General features: G+C 41.2%; 1 protein-coding gene across 6 annotated transcripts in view; it reads right to left on the bottom strand.

Annotated features, from left to right (window-relative positions):
- CDH18 (cadherin 18) overlaps positions 1 to 19116 on the bottom strand; it is a 603832-nt gene that overhangs the window by 43132 nt on the left and 541584 nt on the right. For all 6 annotated transcript variants that reach the window (XM_081918195.1, XM_081918191.1, XM_081918192.1 and 3 more), the window contains 3 exons: positions 11914 to 12081; positions 5105 to 5292; positions 26 to 279 (listed from right to left, as the gene is read on the bottom strand). In XM_081918195.1, coding sequence (XP_081774321.1) covers positions 26 to 279; positions 5105 to 5292; positions 11914 to 12081 — 610 coding nt within the window. The remainder of the gene's footprint in view (positions 1 to 25; positions 280 to 5104; positions 5293 to 11913; positions 12082 to 19116) is intronic.

Below are 19116 nucleotides of genomic sequence, written 5' to 3'. Positions count from 1 at the left end.
AAGATCTATGAATATACTAGCATACCTTACTACATTGTTCGCGCTGTCTGGGTCTTGCGCTGTAACTGTGCCCACCGCAGTCCCAATCTCGGCGTTTTCGTAAACATCCATGACATAGGAAGGCAAAGTGAACAATGGAGGCTCATCCACGTCCCCAACAATGATCTTCAACATAGTTACATCTTTAAAAGGTCCTAAGTGTGAGAAGCGGAAATCGAGGTGGGTATTTGCTCCTTCTATATTAAGAGTATAGGATTTCTTTTTTTCATAGTTCAGTGGCTGTGGGAAGAAAAGAAATTTCACATTACCACTGTGAGTTTGGGTTTGAGTTATTTCACAAAACGCATTATTTCGCTGCCTTATTTCCACCATCAGAGAGGGGTTTTCCAGCCTCAGAATTGCTTGTGTAATATAGTTTGAACAGACTTGATCACAACATCCTTTACTGCACTTTAGCTGTAGCACCTTTGTACTGTATTATAGTGGCAGCCTTTGGTAATGCTGAGTTTAACCCCTCCACTTCCTGTAGCTTGAAATTTTGAAACTGTATTTTTCGCTCTATAAAACGCACCAGACCACAAGACGCACCTAGTTTTTGGAGGAGGAAAACAAGAAAAAAAAATATTCTGAATCTCAGAAGTCAGAACAGCAAGAGGGATCGCTACACAGTGAAAGCAGCAATCTCTCTTGTTGTTCTGGCTTCTGGGATAGCTGTGCAGCCTGCATTCGCTCCATAAGACGCACACACATTTCCCTTTACTTTTTAGGAGGGAAAAAGTGAGTCTTAAAGAGCAAAAAATACGGTATGTACTAAGTGCATAATGGCATCTGACTCCTGGAAAGAAATGAGCACTCTTGAGTTTCCAATGAGATAATCACCTCCGCCTGGCTCGTGAAAAAGACGCGTGCACTGCCCCCCATATTTTATTTGAATTGGCACCCCTTGCTACTGGCAAGGCACAAACTCTTAAAGTGAAACAGTTTGACAGCAATATCTATTGGACTAATGCAGAATATATCTGAAATTAAATTGGGCAGATGTAATTAATGGATGCTTAGGCCTGTAAGGATGCTGGGTGGCCCTATTACAATGATTCTGTACAACAGTCATGACAATGTGGTTGGGATACCACTAATCATTACGTATTACCTAGTGTGTTAGATTTATACCCTGCCTGATCCCCAAGGCACCAAGAGGCTTATGTACCGTGAAAAGAAACTTGCCTAATTGACAGTGCACAGTCCTGTGAAAGACTGGTCTGTGAAGCTTGCAAACCTTACACTTAATCCTATGGTCCTCGATTATCATCGTACCCATAAAAACTCAGATGGGAGTAGGTTGGCTCAGCATCCTCCTATGTAGCAAAAACTGGTAAGGGGTGCTAGGATCCAGTTCCTACAGGATTCTGCACGGGCAAAGTTCAGAAAGATACCTTTGTACCAAAGGAGTGGCCTCTTTCTGCATCTACGGGGTGGAACAGGTGCAGAACCCCTGTGCTCCACCTTCATTCCTGACATCTAGAGCATGCTTTCCTGCTGGTTGCTGCTGAGGAATTCCCCTTGGCCAGTGGTATTGAGGTGCAGTCTTCCCGCCAAAGAGGGAAAATGTGAATAGGCCAACCAGAGGTCCCACTTGGAGGGTGGTGCTTCGCTGGCTGCCCAGGCATTGGCTGTTGCCCTGCCCAGCCTGGCAGTGAGGCTTAAAAGGCTGGCTGCGTGTGGCTTCCACAGTGCGGTTGGCTGAAGAGCAAAACCTTCCTACCCACTCCTTTTTATCATTCTGTTTCCATTTCAGGCCAATTCTTACCATGCTTCTAAAATCTATATTCATTTTCAGGTTCTGCTTAGTGTCGCTTTCCTTTTAGCTAGGTCTTATTGGATTAACCAAAGGAATTTTTTTTTGTACCTCCTGACCTTGCAATGGTTGCTAATGGTTGCCATATTTGAAGCCAGGAAGGAATTTACCTGTAAACAAATGTTTTGCCTTTCCCATAGCAAAATGTCACAAATGTTTAAGGCATTGGGTGGAATCCTAGTCTTCAAGCATGGGATGAAGTGGTATATCACCCAATATTGTATCAGTTGTGTATTGAGGGTACCCTGTTAGAGGGGACCCCATGGAAGTCCCTGTCCAAAAACCAAGCATAGGGCAGATGGACCCATACTAGGTGGTAAACTGCATTGTAAAATTCAGAGAAGTATAGATTTTGAAGGATGGTTGTTTTTGTTTTGTTAATGTACTGTTTTGAAAAGTGCAGGTGAGTTAGGTTCACTTTTAAATGCAAAAGGGGATTAAATTTCTCCCCATTCCTAGTTCTTGTTTTCAGCAGTGAGCAACACTTGCCATAATTTACTAGAAGGCTACTAGATGAGTAATAGCAATGGTTTCTTGCCACTGATAGGAAGGAACAAATATAAAACTTGGGTCAGCCTTTCGAGATCATGAGATCTTTCAGAGGTTTCTATAGTTTCCCACCAGCTTTATCAATGGGATCAACATTTACAACACATTGAGGCCCAAGTGGTTCAGTTTATGTAGTGTTGTTTCTAAATATTGGCTGCAGCGAGGCTCCTCACGGGGTCTCTGTCATGGGAGCATATTCACCCAGTGCTTTTCAAACTGCACTGGCTCCCGGTAGAGTACAGGGTCAAATTTAAGGTGCTGCTTTTGACCTTTAAAGCCCTTCACGGCCTAGGACCCTCGTACCTACGGGACCACCTCTCCCGGTATGCCCCACGGAGAGCCTCAAGGTCCATAAATAGCAACACCCTAGTGGTCCTGGGCCCTAAGGAAGTTAGATTGGCTTCAACCAGAGCCAGGGCCTTTTCAACTCTGGCTCCGACCTGGTGGAACGCTCTGCCTCATGAGACCAGGGCCTGATTTCTTTCTGCAGGGCCTGTAAGACAGAGTTGTTCCACCTGGCCTTTGGCTTTGATTCCCTCCGTCTCTTTCTTTTATACTTTCCTTCTCCTCCTGTGATGAGGCTACATTTTAATATTTTAATGTTTCAATATTTTAATGTTGTATTTTAATTTTGTTTTTAAGTTGTAATCATTCAACTTGTTTTTATTATTGCTTGTAAGCCGCTCTGAGCCCGGCCTTGGCTGGGGAGGGTGGGGTATAAATAAAAATTATTATTATTATTATTATTATTATTATTATTATTATTATTATTAGTATTGAATACCCTTTGATGCTGTTCAAAAGAAGGCTAAGAGAGGCCAGTGCTTATATATTCCTTTTATTCTAGCTAGTCTGTGGATTGGCACTGAATTTGGTGCATACAGAATAATAAAACATCAAGGAGGAATATGCATGCTAATAGATTTCTCTGTATCATGCATTTCCATGTTTGTTTCAATATACAGGAGGGTGGGGTTGTTTTGCAGTGGGGTGAGGGAAGGTTAGTCTAAATATTTTTTCCCCCAAGAGGCAATTCTGAAGCACTTTTCTGAAGTGCTTATTTTCAGCAGCCCAAGTATAATATTAGCCCAGCACTGCCACATGCCCTTTTGTACTGAAGAATACAATCCTATATATGCTCACCTGAGAGTAAGTACCATTGAACTCAACAGGGCATCCTGTGGAGCACACACACACATGCACAGGATTGAGCTGCCAGTCATTTGCCTCACCTGATATTTCCTGTGGCAATACAAAAACAGTCTCTTGGTGTTTGTGCCACGAGGACAAAATGTGGGGTAGGGAAATGGACATTTCCCACTTCTGATAATGTAAGACCAAAGGCAGCATTCACCCTTTGAAGAATGGTCTGCATTTAGCACAGCACCAGTACTTTATCACATCCTCCTTACACATCTCAAAAACAGGTCCATTGCATCTTTACAGATCATGGCCCTACTGAGACTCTGAAGCCATGGCCACTTTCATATTGTATACCAGAAGGTCCACTTTTGTCCACTGTTGTGTTAAAGACTGCACGGTTATGACAACAAAATAGGTCACACTCAGCACAAGCTGTTAGGAAGTCTTGAGACCTGCTCTGAGACACCTGGAGTTGATTATTTCTGACATAACCTACTGTACACATACTGCTTCCATGGCATCAACACACATTTATTAAAGCAGCTTGCTGCTTAGCCAATGATAACATAGGAATGTCTGATTCCTTCCCATTTCAGGTTCACTGCTGTTCAGTCAGAAGTACTGTATTTTTCGACCTATAGGACTTACCGGCCCATAGGACGCAACTAGGTTTTTTTTTGGGGGGGGAATAAAGAAACCCCCCCCCCCAGCCACGGCTTCAGCGCGCCCCACGCTCCAGGCAGCAGGCTGCAGATTTCTGCCCAAAGCGTGGGGCACTCTGCTGCAGCACGCCCAGTGCTCCAGGCAGTGGGCTGCTATCTGCAGCCTAGGGAGCCCTGTGGGAAGCTGTGTGAAGCCCAAAGCTTGGGGCGTGCTGAGCTCAGCACGCTCCAAGCTTCTGGGTGCAGGCAAGCTCTCCTGAGACTTCGCACAGCCCTCCCACGGCTTGCAGAGAGCTGCGCTAAGCCCAAAGCCTGGGGGGCGCTGAGCATTATCAACCAGTGTCCAGAAATGCTTAGGAATCACATCTGACCACAAGGGTCTTTTGCAAAAGCAGAGGAAGTAATCTACCATCTTGTTTATTATTATAAACAGTGAAGAGGTTATCACATAATGGAGAAAGATTTCCGCGTTTTTGAATCCCCTAACTTGTTGCTTGCACTCCATTGATTTTTGTGTGCTTCTTTGTATGCACCTTTCAATATAAAGTACACATTTTTTGGTGAATCTTCTGATAAAATACGCATTTTGTATGAATATTTTGTGCACTGAAACCACAGAAGTTGGAAAGCAAAAGAAACATGTGTGAAGATAAAAGTGCTTTCAAGAATAAAAGCACTTGGAAGGCAAATCACAGTCCTTACAAATGTTTGCTTTCTCTATTTAAAAATGTAGGCTCAACCCAGCTCCTCTTTTTACACTTGGAGGCAGCTCTGAGCTTAAACGCATGGAACTATTGCTGTCATTTCCAGTTTGGCCCTAAGGCTGTGTGCCATGACAGCCCTAAGAGAATTTCATGTCTATCACGTGTGAGCCTTTTCTAAAGGCTTTGCTTACCTTCTTCAAGGAAATAATCCCTTCTCGTGTTTCTCTGTCAGTTGATATGGAAAAAACTCCGGAGCCATCCCCATTTATGACTGTGTATTTCATGTCTGCATTTGACCCCATGTCCGCATCATTAGCCTTGATCTTGCCTACCGCAGAACCAACTTGTGCCGACTCAGGAACATACAGCTGATAATGTTCTGGAAAATATATTCAGGCAACATTTCTAGCAATTCTGCTGCAATAACACTTCAAATTCTCAAACATCTCTTCTAAACGGGAAACATGATCGCCGAGTTTAGTGCAAATGCACCAAATATTATTTGACTAAACTGTGGTGCCTAGCTATGAAAGCTTTTCCTCACAGAATGAAAAGCACTGCTCTCTGACAGGAATAACGTATTAAGAATATTAAAAAGAACTCTGCTAGATTAAATCATCAGTGCATAGCATTCTGAATGGGAAACTCAACATACAGAGCATGAAGGCAAAAGCACACTCCTGTTGTTCGTCCTCTGAAACTGATATTCACAGATTCAACAGCTATTGACAATCCACTGATCTATCTAATCCTACTTAAAGTCATCTAAAATATTAGCCATCACCACACCTTGTGGCTGTGAATTCCATTGGTTCTTTATGTACTGTGTGAAAAAGTGCTTTCTTTAGTCTGTTCTGAAATGCTAATCAATTGGGTTTTAAGCAAGTGCTAGGTTAAGTAATTTAAAACATAGCAAACAAAATTTTAAATCAGCATAAAGCATCTAAGATCTAATCTTTTGTTTCACTGAATTGCTTGACATTCAGAGCTGTAGCAGCATGTATATCTTTCAGCCGCAAGAGAAAAATATAACACCTTTGTGCTCTCTTCATTCTCTCTTCCCAAATGGCCAAGGAAACAAGGGCTGTAAATTTCCCCGAGTTAAAAGCTAAGCAATTTTAAAAGCCTGGAGTGAATTCTCCTCCTCCCACAATGATGTGTCTTGCAATTGTGAGAAACTTTTACTACTCAAAACTTTATAGCACTCAGCCAAACCAGATTATATCTCAGATGAACATTCATGCACCCCACCAGCCGACCTTAATGTAAAAAGAAATAAAAGCTTATCCACAGCCATGGGGCTGAGAAAGGTGCAATTATGGCTACTATGGCTTTTGTAATGCAGCTGAGATAACACTTTTCAGTTCACTTATGCTATCTTGAGAAAATGAGGAGGGGGCATAATTACATAACGATTCAAAAAATTAATATCCATAGGAAATATTGCAAAAAGAATAGGAGAGGAATGAACCTTAGGAAAACCTATTTATTATTAGCAGCAAAAAGGTTGTGCTCATCTCTCTCTCTCTCTCTCTCTCTCTCTCTCTCTCTCTCTCTCTCACACACACACACACGCAATGTATCTCAGAATACTCTCTATAATTCTCTTTGTGGAAAACCACCATAACTGTCCTTTCTCAGAGACTGCAGTTCTGTGCATATGTATTTGGTGCAAAACTCCTAGAATACAGTGCAATTTACAATCAGCAATACATAGTGTAAAAACAGGAGTTTCATATATGTTATGTCATTTTAGCACCTCCATTTTTAGTGGATTTTCATAAACAAAATTCAATTAATGGTAATGTAGTCTTTGACAGTCTTGATGACCTTCTTCTCCCACAGATTGGTAAAAGACATAGGATGGGCTATGTTTAGAATACTATATCTACAATATCTATCTGTATATGTGTCCCTCTCTATATGCAAGCAAAATATCAACTGGGTTAAAATAAATGGCAACTCTACATTTCAGCCAAGCTTCTCCGATAAAGGACACACAGATCACAATATGAAATCTACTCCTACTTTATGAATTAGGGACAGTTCAAATATCTCAAGAAAATATTGGACAGAGTGTGAAATAAGGACAAAGCAACATGAAGAAAAAAAGAAGAAATAATTTACAACTGTTTTTGCAATAATAAAATCTTATTTATACCTGGGCAGGCTTACCTAGACATATTTTGGCCTGCTATATTACTCTGCAATAAAGGCTGTATGGGTTAGTCATCTACAGTTTATTCCAGTTCAATACCAGATTTTTAAAAAACGTTTCTGGTTATGGGGGACTTCTATTTCTGGATGGAATTATTTACATGTAGGGCAAATATGTCTATTTCAGCCTCTATCTGTTTCTCAATTTTCCAATCTAAAGTTCAGTACGTATTTCCACATCCAGGTTTGTTTGTTTTTAATGTCTTCATGAAAATTCACTGGCATTTTACTGCAAAGTTCTCTTAATATACACATTTCTCTAAGCAATTTTGCATTTTTTTGAATACTGATTTTCACTAATATAACAATTTTTCATTAAATATTTTCAGCAATCTGTGCATTGTTCTGCACACTTTACCCTAGTACATGCACTTTTGTAGACATTACTTGGTTGGATAACTGCAGTGCAAAATTCAGAGACATGCGAAATTAAATGGATGGCTGTGTTTCAATTCATGTATTGGACAGTGTGATTTACATAGGCTCACCTTTAAATGAGAACTGAAACAATTTTCTCCCCCAACCTTATCAGGCTTTCTTCTTGCAGCAACCATGAGTTGTCTGTGGATAAATTTCAGCATGCCAGCACTTGCTCACATGTAGCATGCATGTAATACATCCATAGGGCTATAGTGAAGGTTACATGTGGTTTGACCATGAGGACTTCTCCCTGTGTGTGGGTCTGGGCTGCAAACATTCTCTGGCTGTTTGAGGGGGAAACAGTTGTATACATCTCTTCTAGGTTGGTTTTGGAGGTCACAGAAAGGTAAGAGGGGTCATTTTGGAAACCGCTGCCACAAACTTTCCAATGAAAGGAGAGAGACCCTCACGTACTAGTCCCCAGACTAGCTGTTCATGGGTGCCCTGGTTTGCTAGTGGAGCCTAGAATGATATATGCTGCAAACGTCTCTACATTTCCACGGTGTAGACTGCGTCTGAAGACAATTTGTCTCCTTAACAGTGTTCCTCCCCTTCTCAATTTCACAGACCGCCTGTCTTCTCATTTGCGATCACATAACATTCATTCAGCAACTGCTCACATAAAAAAATAATTATGGAGGCTCCAGTTACGACTCCACAGTTAAGTTTGTGGTGAGCTGTGCACTTAAAGTAGGAAATAGACTTCATTGCCATGCATAAAGAATACAGCAGATCTTCATAAAAACTACACCACTTATTCTTTCAAGCTTCAATTCAGCAAAGCGTTTAACCGAATGGCTATCACTTAAGACCATGCTTATTAAAAGAAGGCACATGCTTGAAAATTACACTTCCTTGAAGAAAACCACTAAAACAGGCTTTTCAATACTGGTTGTGGTTTCTTAGAATTTACAAGTAGCCCTCCTTAAGTAAATTTGTCAAGACAATTTTTTAAAAAATGGGGCAGGGCGGGGAAGCAGGTTATTGTTTTGTTTTGTACTTGTTCTTGTTTTGATTATGTGTTTTGTATTTTGATCTTGTATTTTTATACTGTGAACTGCCTTGAGATCTACGGATGAAGGGTGAAATATATCTTGTGTGTCGGGACCCTATGACCAGCCATTCCCTAGGGATTAAAGAATTAGACAATACACAGAATGTTGATTCTATGGGATTAAATAGGGCCACAACTTTATTGGTTACAGATGTGACGGTTTGGCCCTAGGCACTGGGCTAAGCCTCCACAAATACCACTCCAGCCCATCTGCTAGGAGTGTCTCTAAGAGTGAAACAAACCAATAGTAGTAAGCTACTGTAAGCATTGTGATATAGTTAGCTGCTATAAGCATTGCTGAACAGTTTATTTATTTTTTAACAATACACAGTGTTGTAAAAAACCAACAACAACATAGTGAACTGATCAAAGATAAGAGTGTTCCTAATGAATAAACACTTGGTATCTCAAACACTGCGAGGGACTGACTCTTTTCCTCTCTAAATGATGCCCCTGTTTTTCCTTTGAATATAATAAAGACAAATGGCCCACAGTCAAAGAGTGCTGTAGACTAATTAACTAAGTAATTTACAAAACTAAAGAGTGTGCCACGAAAGCTTGTTCCCTCATTCCTCTGAGATTGTGGTCTTGTTAATACATTAGCAGAGCAATGTGGCTTGATCTTATGGTGCTCTAATAACGACGTAAGGCAGGAATTGTGTGGGATGAGCAGATCAGGTGGACACTACCCATGTCACTATTGGTGGTTTTGACTGGGCAAACTGGGAGCTGAGGTTCAAGTTGCCTGGACTTCAGGAAAAGGAATGACAAGAATGGGCAAGGGGACAGTGAGGTGTGCTTCCCTGTGCATCAATGGGAATAAAACAGAACAACAGGCAAGAAATAATAATGAGGCAATTTAAATTTATTAAACTCACAGCAATATCTTCAGAAAAATGTTCAGGCATAAAACTAGGGTTGCCATGTTTTAAAAAGTAAAAACCAGGACCTCCCAAAGCTTGCTGAGATTTTTTAAGGAAGCCCTAAAATTCCGCCTTTGAAATCCTGGCCAGACATAGGCAGCCCTAATAAAACCCATGAATGGAGTGACAATGTTATAAACATCATTGACACTGTCCATAAAGTATGTCATGTTTTTCAGTATTTTCTATAACCTTCTGGACCTTGTCATTTTTGCATGCAATATGGAGTCAAACTATCACTTAGCCTGAAGGCGCAAGTGTGCATTTAGAAAATCATGGCTCCTTTACTCCTTCCCTAGTCCTTTATTGGGCTTGGGTGGCGGTTAGGCATTGGAATCTGTGGTTGGTGTATGGAAGGGCAGGGTGTGGCCATCGCCTATCCCTTCCTTATGGGTATTCCGTTAAAGGAATCCAGTGGTCGTGGATCCCGCCCGATGCCCTGCTGTGGCTGGGGGCCATGGCATGACCCCCGGTGACATCAGGGGAGAGCTTACAGTTTTATTTGCATCAACAGGCTCCCCCTACTGGTGGTTAACCCCTGTTAGACTCGCCCCACCCTGTGGGTGGAGTCAATCTTTGGTGTGTTTTTTTCAATGTCTAAGCCAATACCTCTCACATGCTGTAATCAAGAAAGTTGTGGCCTTTTCTAGCCCATCAACCTTAAAATCTGTGTCCGTGTGTATTTTCTTATCCCCAAGCGTGGGGGGAGGGTCCTTGAATCACAAAATAATGGCTCCTTTACTCCTTCCCTAGTCCTTTGGTTGCCATGCAGCAGATACCAAACGATCGTTTGATTAGCATTAAGTACAAATGAGGCCAACATTTAATACTCACAATTGTGGAACTCTGCCTGTCTATTCCTCCTGTCCCCTACATTTGATAATTTCTATATAGACCCATTTGAAAGGGTATGTTAAAGTGACAAAGCTATCTTCTTTGGACAGGTCCCAAACTGTCAAAAATGTATCACGCCAAAGAGAAAACCTGCCCCCAGAATGCTTTCTCCTTCAGATACTACTCACCACTGGCTCAAGCACATGCAGAGTGGAGATTGTAAAATGCTATGCTGTCCTCCGAGGCTTGTATTTTTTAACACTATTTTTCTATGAAGGGACTTGTTTTCCCTCCTGAAATAACCCAGTGTCTTTGCCTCAAGCTAGGCAGGATAGTCCAACTAGTTATTGTCATTCAGGAAGCAGGGATCCCAGCAGATTTTGTTCATCTATTACTTGAGCCAGCTACTTCGGCCACCAAAAGCATTTATTTTGGTCTCCCCCACCTTGCTCTAGTCTAGTTTCCAGCTGAGAAAATTGTTCAGGGTCAGCATGCTGAGAAACTCACCATCTAACTTCTCCAACTCCTAGCCAGCTTTGCCCTTAATGAAAGGTGCAGAGCATTTGCTATTTTTAAATAAAGAGCAATTAGTTTCAAGTACATTGGAAACTTGCTGCATGGAGTATTTATTTGTTCATACGAGGAAGGAAAATCAATGTCTGGAACACTAAACATTTAAATGAAGTCCTATCAGTCGTTTACTATTCTCTAAGGAGGCCAGATCAAAAACTTTATGATCTACCTGTAGAAACATCTGCAGCCTGAAATTTAGCAAGGTCACACACTTGGTATTTGAAAGATATGGAGCAGGCAAAATTCAGAATGCCTAAATAATGCTTCTTTAGTCATTAACACATGCTTGTCTGTAGTTCCAAACACTTGCACAAGCTTGTAACACCAATTGAATTTAGTAGGCCTTCCTTCTGAGTAACCATCCTTTGAATTGTACTGTGAACACCATTCATTATTGAAATTAGTCAATTATAACCAGAAGCAGTTTGATGGGTAGTGGCAAAACTGCTATACTAGCTTTCTGGTAGGTGCAACACTGGTGCTTACTGGGAGGGAGAGGAGTGGCAGTTGGAGAAGTTGGTACGATGCAAACACACCGGTAGGAACTCCAGATAGGCTCTGACAGTGTGTTTGCACCATCCTAACTGCCTGGACAATATGAGTGTAGTCACATATTCTCCCTCCCCAAGCTTTCCCTTTGCTGATTTCACTTATTTGGATTTGATATCCTGCTTTAACACTACCCTAAGGAGTCTCAAAGTGGCTAACAATCTCCTTTTCCCTTCCTCTCCCACAACAAACAGTCTGAGAGACTTCAGAGAAGTGTGACTAGCCCAAGGTCACCCAGCAGCTGCATGTGGAGGAGCAGGGAATGGAACCCGGTTCACCAGATTACCAGTCCACTGTTCTTAACCACTACACCACACTGGCTTTCTGTTGATTATTCACAGCTCATCCTGCTTCTTAACCAAATACCTTAATTACTACAGGCAAAGGTTTAGTCAGGAGGAAGAAAAAATCAGATCAAACCTTTACATACTCTGAGGGAACCTGGGGGGATTGTCGTTGACATCGGTGAGCGTGATATTGACTGTGGTTGATCCAGACAACCCTCCAACTTGTCCTGCCATATCTTTGGCTTGAATGACAACTGAATAATGTTCTCTGGCTTCTCTGTCCATGTTATGCAAGGCTGTCCTGATGACTCCTGTGATGTTTAACAAAAGGAAAAGGAGGAGGAGAGGCAGGAAGGGGGAAAAGAGAAGTATTATTTCTCACTTTTTTTTAGAAAGGCATAAAAGGAACAGATACTCTCACAGCTCCTCTCACCTACAGAATGACACCCCTAGAAGAACCTGATGTTAGAAAAAAACAATCACCATCTCTAACAAATTTTGCTTTGCATTCAGCCAGTTTTCAGTCTCCCCTGTACTGCATCGGTTGGAGAGGGAAAATGGCTCATATTGGCATTATGAAGAAATGTCAACCCCTACTGCACCGTTGCCTTCAAAGGAAAATGGGGTAGCATTTGATAGCCAGCTTGCTGGAGGGTATGTGGAAATTATTTTTTAAAAAAACACCAAAGTAAAAACACCCCTGATACAAAGAAGTATAATGTATGGATATATGGTTGATCTGATCCATGCAAAGCAGAAAGAACCCCAGATGCAATGCCAAAAAAGAATATCATTTCACTGCATATAATTGCTTTAGCAGCAGCTTAATTGAATTATTAATGAATGCAATATTGTGCCTTATGTGTGAGGTCTTTAAAAGAAAATTTGATTTTGGAAACGGGAGCATGTTTTGTTTGCCATTGATAACGTAGCTGTATTCTCATGAATGACTCTGTGAAATTATGTAATTATGTAAATTGTGAAAGCGATGCCAACGCATGATGACCTTTTTAGGAAAGCTCAAAGTCAGTGGGCTTCAGCGCAACATTACTTCATATACTGAAAAGCTACATATAATTCTAATGTATACATTCTCACCTGAGACTTCATTCCTATGCACATTTACCTAGGAGTTCAGACAGCTGAATTTTGCAATCGTTCATACAGAAAATTGGGCTCAGCAACCAACTTTGTACACCAGACTTTCAAGCCATTTTTGCATATAGGTCCAGCGTCAGCACTTGACCCCCTCTGGCAGCTGACAGGGGGCCCCAACACCTTGCCAGGATACAGTGCTGATGCCTGCCCTGAGCCCCATTTACTCATCTGAATGAATGGGCAACCTTTGATGTTGCTAAACATCCCAATAGCTTGGACTATATACCCATTCCAAATAGAAACAATAGAGCATGTGCTTCTCCAGTGTCTTTATTACAGAGACATTCATACTAGCCTCATCTTACCATTACTGCATAACTACCCAGGGCACACAAGACAATTCTATACCTCCCTACTGCTTTCAGATACCAATCCTGCTACAACATACAATGTTGACAGATTCTGCACAGTAGCACTCAAAATTTCTCAGATGATGACCTGTGCCACAAACTAGATATAATGAGCACTCGTATTAGATTGATAGCTATTGTCTTATAAATACTAACCTTTTATGCTCTTTCACTCTTGTCCAATCTTCCTAACCCTTCTTTTAGACTTATTTTGGATTTTTATAGACTTTTGTACAGTCGTACCTTGGAAGTTGAATGGAATCCGTTCCAGAAGTCTGTTCAACTTCCAAAACCTTCGAAAACCAAAGCGCAAGTTCTGACTGGCTGCAGGAAGCTCCTGCAGCCAATTGGAATCTGCGGAAGCCCCGTCGGACGTTCGGCTTCCAAGAGAACATTCAAAAACCGGAACTAGGCTGTTCGACCTCCAAGGTATGACTGTATATACTTTCTGTTTTAACTTTTTAAAGATTTTAAATGATCATACCCCTCCCTCCTTAAGCTGGACTCCAACCATAATAAAGATTTGTTGTTGTGGTATATCCATTGTATGGAAATTGATAACAGGACAGCAAAAATGGATTCTACTCACCCTAATGGTAACCAAGAGACTGATAACATAAAAAGTTTTCTTCAACAGAGGGACTCCCTCTCCCCCCCCCCCGCAGACAAAAGAAAATTATCTTCAGATGACAGACATCATTTACCCAAACACTTCTGGGTTCTCCAGGAAATGCTCTCTTACTTTCATTTAATAAGGAGCTTTCTCAAGGATGTGGGAATCCACATTCATCTCCTGCTGTATTACTGTTAAATATACTCCTTGAAAAGTAGGGCACATCATCAAGGCACAATTTCTGCATACATTATAGCACTCAAGAAATCAGTCCAACAGGAAGGGAGTAAAAACAAACTTGTACACTTACCAATATCCCCCAAGGCCTTTAGTTATATGTACCAAGACTTACAATTTATACTTATATCATGTTCAATTAAATCTCAATCTCCTGAACATAACAACATCTTTATGTCTAAATATGTGGCAAGGTGAATTCTCAGTCCATGCCATTAGTAGCACTGGTGCTAGCCTCAAACATCTACCATGATTGTCCAGTAATCCAATATTGCTTCTTGACAGATCCATGGAATATTGTCTAACTGTGATAGATTTGTGAGGCTCTTCAATGATTCCACACTCACACTCTGGATTAAGCCCAATATTTAATTACTTTTATGTAATCACACACATTGGTCCCAGAACTATTTAGGTTTCTAAGCATAGCGTTGATGACACTGGATTTGTTCCCATATAAACAATCTTAGGCATGTCTAAACGGCCTCGGCCCAGTATACCTGAAGGAGCATCTCTACCTCCATCGTTTACCCCGGACACTGAGGTCCAGCTTCGAGGGTCTTTCTCTCACTGCGAGAAGTGAGGCTACAGGGAACCAGGCATTGGGCCTTCATGGTAGTGGCGCCACCCTGTGGAACACCCTCCCACCAGATGTCAAGGAAATAAACAACTATCTGACTTCTAGAAGACATCTGAAGGCAACTCTGTTTAGGGAAGTTTTTTAAGTTTGATGTTTTATCATGTTTTTAATATTCTGTTGGGAGCCGGCGAGAGTAGCTGGGGAAACCCAGCCCCAGCCAGATGAATGAGGTAATAATAATAATAATAATAATAATAATAATAATCCAGAAGTAAATAAATCCCATTGAGTTTAATTTACTCCTAAGGCAATTGTTTAGAACAGTGTTTCTCAACCGGGGGCCATATGGTCCCCTGTGCCCCCCTCCCCCGGATATTTCAAAGGAACCACAGGTGAAATTATATAATTTATATAATCATTTTAAAAATAAAACATGTTTTATTTACAAGAAAAATAGCTACCTTTCTACCAGTGGGACAGGGACACCACAGGAAGGAAACAAAGGAAGGTTGAGAAACACTGGTCTAGAGGACTGAAGAATTCAACGAAAGCAACAATAGCTTAAATCCCATTACATAAAACTTTTTTTTAAATAGTCTGCAAAATAGTAAAAGTGTGATGCCATCTTTCTGGTGTATTCGATATGCAGAGATAGCAGTGTGTGAACACCCTCTTTTCCCTTGAGAAATGTTGCTCTTCTTACTGAAACTCTTTTTATCTGTTTCAGCAACATACAGCTGATATTTCGTCCCAGTAATGGTCTCTAGATTTGCCTTCAAACTGTGGTTCAGACAAAATTTGGTGGCATCTCTAATACCTCTGCGACCTCCATGTGAAACAACCCTGGATCTCTATAGCAGCAAACAATTCCTGGGCCTGAGGCTTTTCTTCCAAGTATGAGTTTGTCACCTGAAAGACTGAGAAGGCCACAAAATTTCATCTCACATGGAGTGCTTCTTCATTTTTTGGTAGGAAATTTTATAACAGAGTTAGCAACAGATCAAACTTTGATTAAAGCCATTTCATCAAATAGCACAATATGCCACTCTAGAAAAAGAAGATAAGATGAACAATTTTACTACTCCATCTGATGATTTATTGTCTACTCGCTTGACAAATGGCCAACTGAGCTGACAACTGGTGTGAAATAATTTTTTGTTATTTGCTGTTTTCTTTATTGTTTTGTATTGAGCAGGCAGGTGCTTTTGACATCAAGAAGATGCTGAAAGGTTATATGAAGAGAACTGACTGAAAATCCTTCCAAGGAGCCTATGACGAGTATCTTTACCAATACTGTATTATGATCTTTAAATATCCAGCTTTGCCAACATCTTTGTCTATAAAGTTATATAATGGTTAGCTATTGACTTTGTTGGCATTCAATCAAGATTTATTGACCAGAAAGTTAAATAATGGTTGCTCGGAAGATAAAGGTTTATCTGAAGGGTCAATACAATATAAAATTTATTGAAAACAGACATTCTGTGTTTCAATGATATGTGGATGATATTGCTAGAAAAGAAAATGATTTTTTTTTTTTCTAACATAGGTTTTAAGATACAGTAATTTGCATGTTGCGAGCACACCAGAATGGAAGAGTCACGACAACCAAATGTGAATAAACAGGTTATATTAAGTATAACAACTTGAGGATCTGCAAAACGAATTAACTAGTCAGATTCAACCAATGTAACAAGTTGACCAACGTTCACCCCAATGTGTCCGTCAGGCTAAAGAGCACCTCCCAGCGCCCTCAGGCCACGCCTAACAACAGTGACTAAAGGATACCCACAGTCCAACACTGCCTCAGATAAGTGTTCCATTCTTTCTGAAATCTTCTTGCCTGCCTGGACTACATGCCAAACAGAAAGACCTTTAACAACAGAATGGTTTTTTAGGCTGATCGACCACCTCTCCATTTTGTGCTTGTTGTTGTTCTTGTTTAGTCATTTAGTCATGTCCGACTCTTCCTGACCACATGGACCAGAGCACGCCAGGCACTCCCACTGCCTCCTACAGTCTTCCACTGCCTCCTGCATTTTGGTCAAACTCATGTTGGTAGCTTCAAGAACACTGTCCAACTATCTCGTCCTCTGTCGTCTCCTTCTCCTTGTGCCCTCAATCTTTCCCAACATCAGGGTCTTTCCCAGGGTCTTTCCCAGGTTCTATGCCCAGTGCAACTGAACTGTTTGTATGCCCCTAAATCCCATACGCTGGAAGTGTCCCAGAAAACCAGAACATCCCATTTTCCACTGCTGTCAGATACGCTGGCAGGCACAGAAGCTCCCAATCTCTCTGGGAGCTTCCAATAAAAATTAATGAACCTCTGGAAGGTTTATAGTCCATTTTATTTACAACAACATTCTGAGAGCAGCATCGGACCACCCTCTATCAGGATGTCAGTTGCTTACTCTGAATCCCCTCCCCTTCCACAGCAAGAAGCTCGCCAACAGCCACCTGTCCCTCCCCTGTGCTTCTGCTGTTCTTTAACCCCTTCAGTACTCCAAGTTTGAGGGGAGGGAGGGATTTCCCTGTCACTCTTGATTGAAGAATCCCCCAACCGCTCCCTCCCTCCTGGTTGCCTAGCTACTATCTCAAAGCTGTCTACTTCTTCCCCCAACTGTGTGGCCTCTGAATCTGCTTCTGGGAATGTTGAATGAAGGGGGGTGCGGATCCTCCCCTTCTTCCTCTGTTAGAGGCTGTTCTGTCTGTGACTGCATTCCCCCATCTTCAGAGACAGACCAGTCTCTGGCATCCGATTCAGACCAGCCCCTGACAGCCATGATAGCATGGTGGCCATTTCAGACACTGTGTTTTGAGGCACCATGAAAACATGCCCCTCAAAAAAATGCATATTTTGGGCTCAGTGATCTCCAAAGTTAGATAACTTTGGATGAGTTCTTCTTCAGTCACTGGTGGTAACTTTTTTTTGTGGTTGAGGAAGGCAAAGGAAGTGGCTTTCTCCGTGTGGTGGCAATGTTGTACTTATTAGGACAGGGCAAGGTGAGGGGGCCTCTAGATTGGAAGCAGAGTTGCAGAGCCATCCCACCTGTTGCCAACATTGCTGCCACAACTTTTTATGGGATAAAGTCCTCCCAGCTCACCACTGACGTGAGTAAGTAAATTAGCTCTAGAACAACTCTATGATGTGACAGATTTTGATGACACCCTGATATTGATTCCAGGGGATTCCACTGAAGGCATGGCCACCATCTCACCAACCAATGCTAGAAAGAATGGGTTGCATCTAGCTAGGCCAAACTCAGAGGAGGCTTATTGATTTCAATGGCTCTTCTTCCAGGTATGACTTAAGTCAGATACAACTGTATGGAATTCAGCTGCAATTGTCATTCTGGCACACAAAGGAAGTCTTTGAACAGTGATCCATTACATTAATATGCTATCACTTAGGATTTTGCAACTTTATTTTTATGAACTGCTTTGTGGAAGCCATTTGCAGAAAAATGACTGAAGAAGAGACATTTATTATCCTTCTGAAGTGGTCATTCATCACTTGAAAAGTGATCCATAAATATTCTCTAAATCTTCAGATATTTAAATGGTGAGACAAGCATATTTTGCAGAAGGACATGAATAGACTATTATGCTGTGAGTGATGCATTTTTTTCATGCGGAAATTGCAAAGAAATGAGGTCTCTGGAAGCCTTGAATTTTAAGAAAATATTTTAAATTAAAACTAACTGCACTGTAAAGAGTCCTGCAACCAAATTATCTTACTCAGTTCCACTTAATTTATGTATATATACACAATTCAGCCTCACACTCCCTCCTGGGATCCCTTGCATTATTACCTCCTCAATAATGCTCATTTGCCAAAGTTCTGACCTTTTTCATTCAAGTGTCCAGGTGAAATTCATCCTTCCTGACACTGAAAACAGCCTTTCATCCTGTTGCCAACATTTATTTCCCTCCTATAAATATTTTCTCCTCCCTTCTAATGGAAAGACAGCTGCAGAAATTTGATATTTGAAATTTGAAAAAACCCACTGATAGTTGCAAACACGACACTCCAACACCATTATATATTTGCAGATGGACTTTTCATAACGTTCAAAAGCATGGGTATTTTAAACAAAATATGGTAAGGTAAAGGAAGCAAAATTCACTACAGACAGAGGGGAAAACTGAAACCCAGGGGTTGGGGGGAATAAAAAGAATTAAGCTGTGGGGAATTCATAATGTCTGAATCTGCCTTGGCAAACTGACATACCCCTGGTCTTACCCTCTCATTAAACTTTATTTGAACCCACATCCATAGCAACCATCCTCAGAACTTGCCTTCTCAAAGAATACTGTATTGAAGAACTTCTGATGGTTTTATTTCTTGTATATGTTTGTTTTTCACTGAGAGGAGAGAAGGGGTAACTTGCCAAAATGTTAGGTTCCA

Source organism: Podarcis melisellensis, assembly GCF_964234715.1.
Source record: "Podarcis melisellensis genome assembly, chromosome: 7".
NCBI lineage: Eukaryota > Metazoa > Chordata > Lepidosauria > Squamata > Lacertidae > Podarcis > Podarcis melisellensis.
The sequence above is the reverse complement of the archived record's forward strand: the minus strand, read 5'-3'. Positions and strand labels throughout refer to the sequence as shown.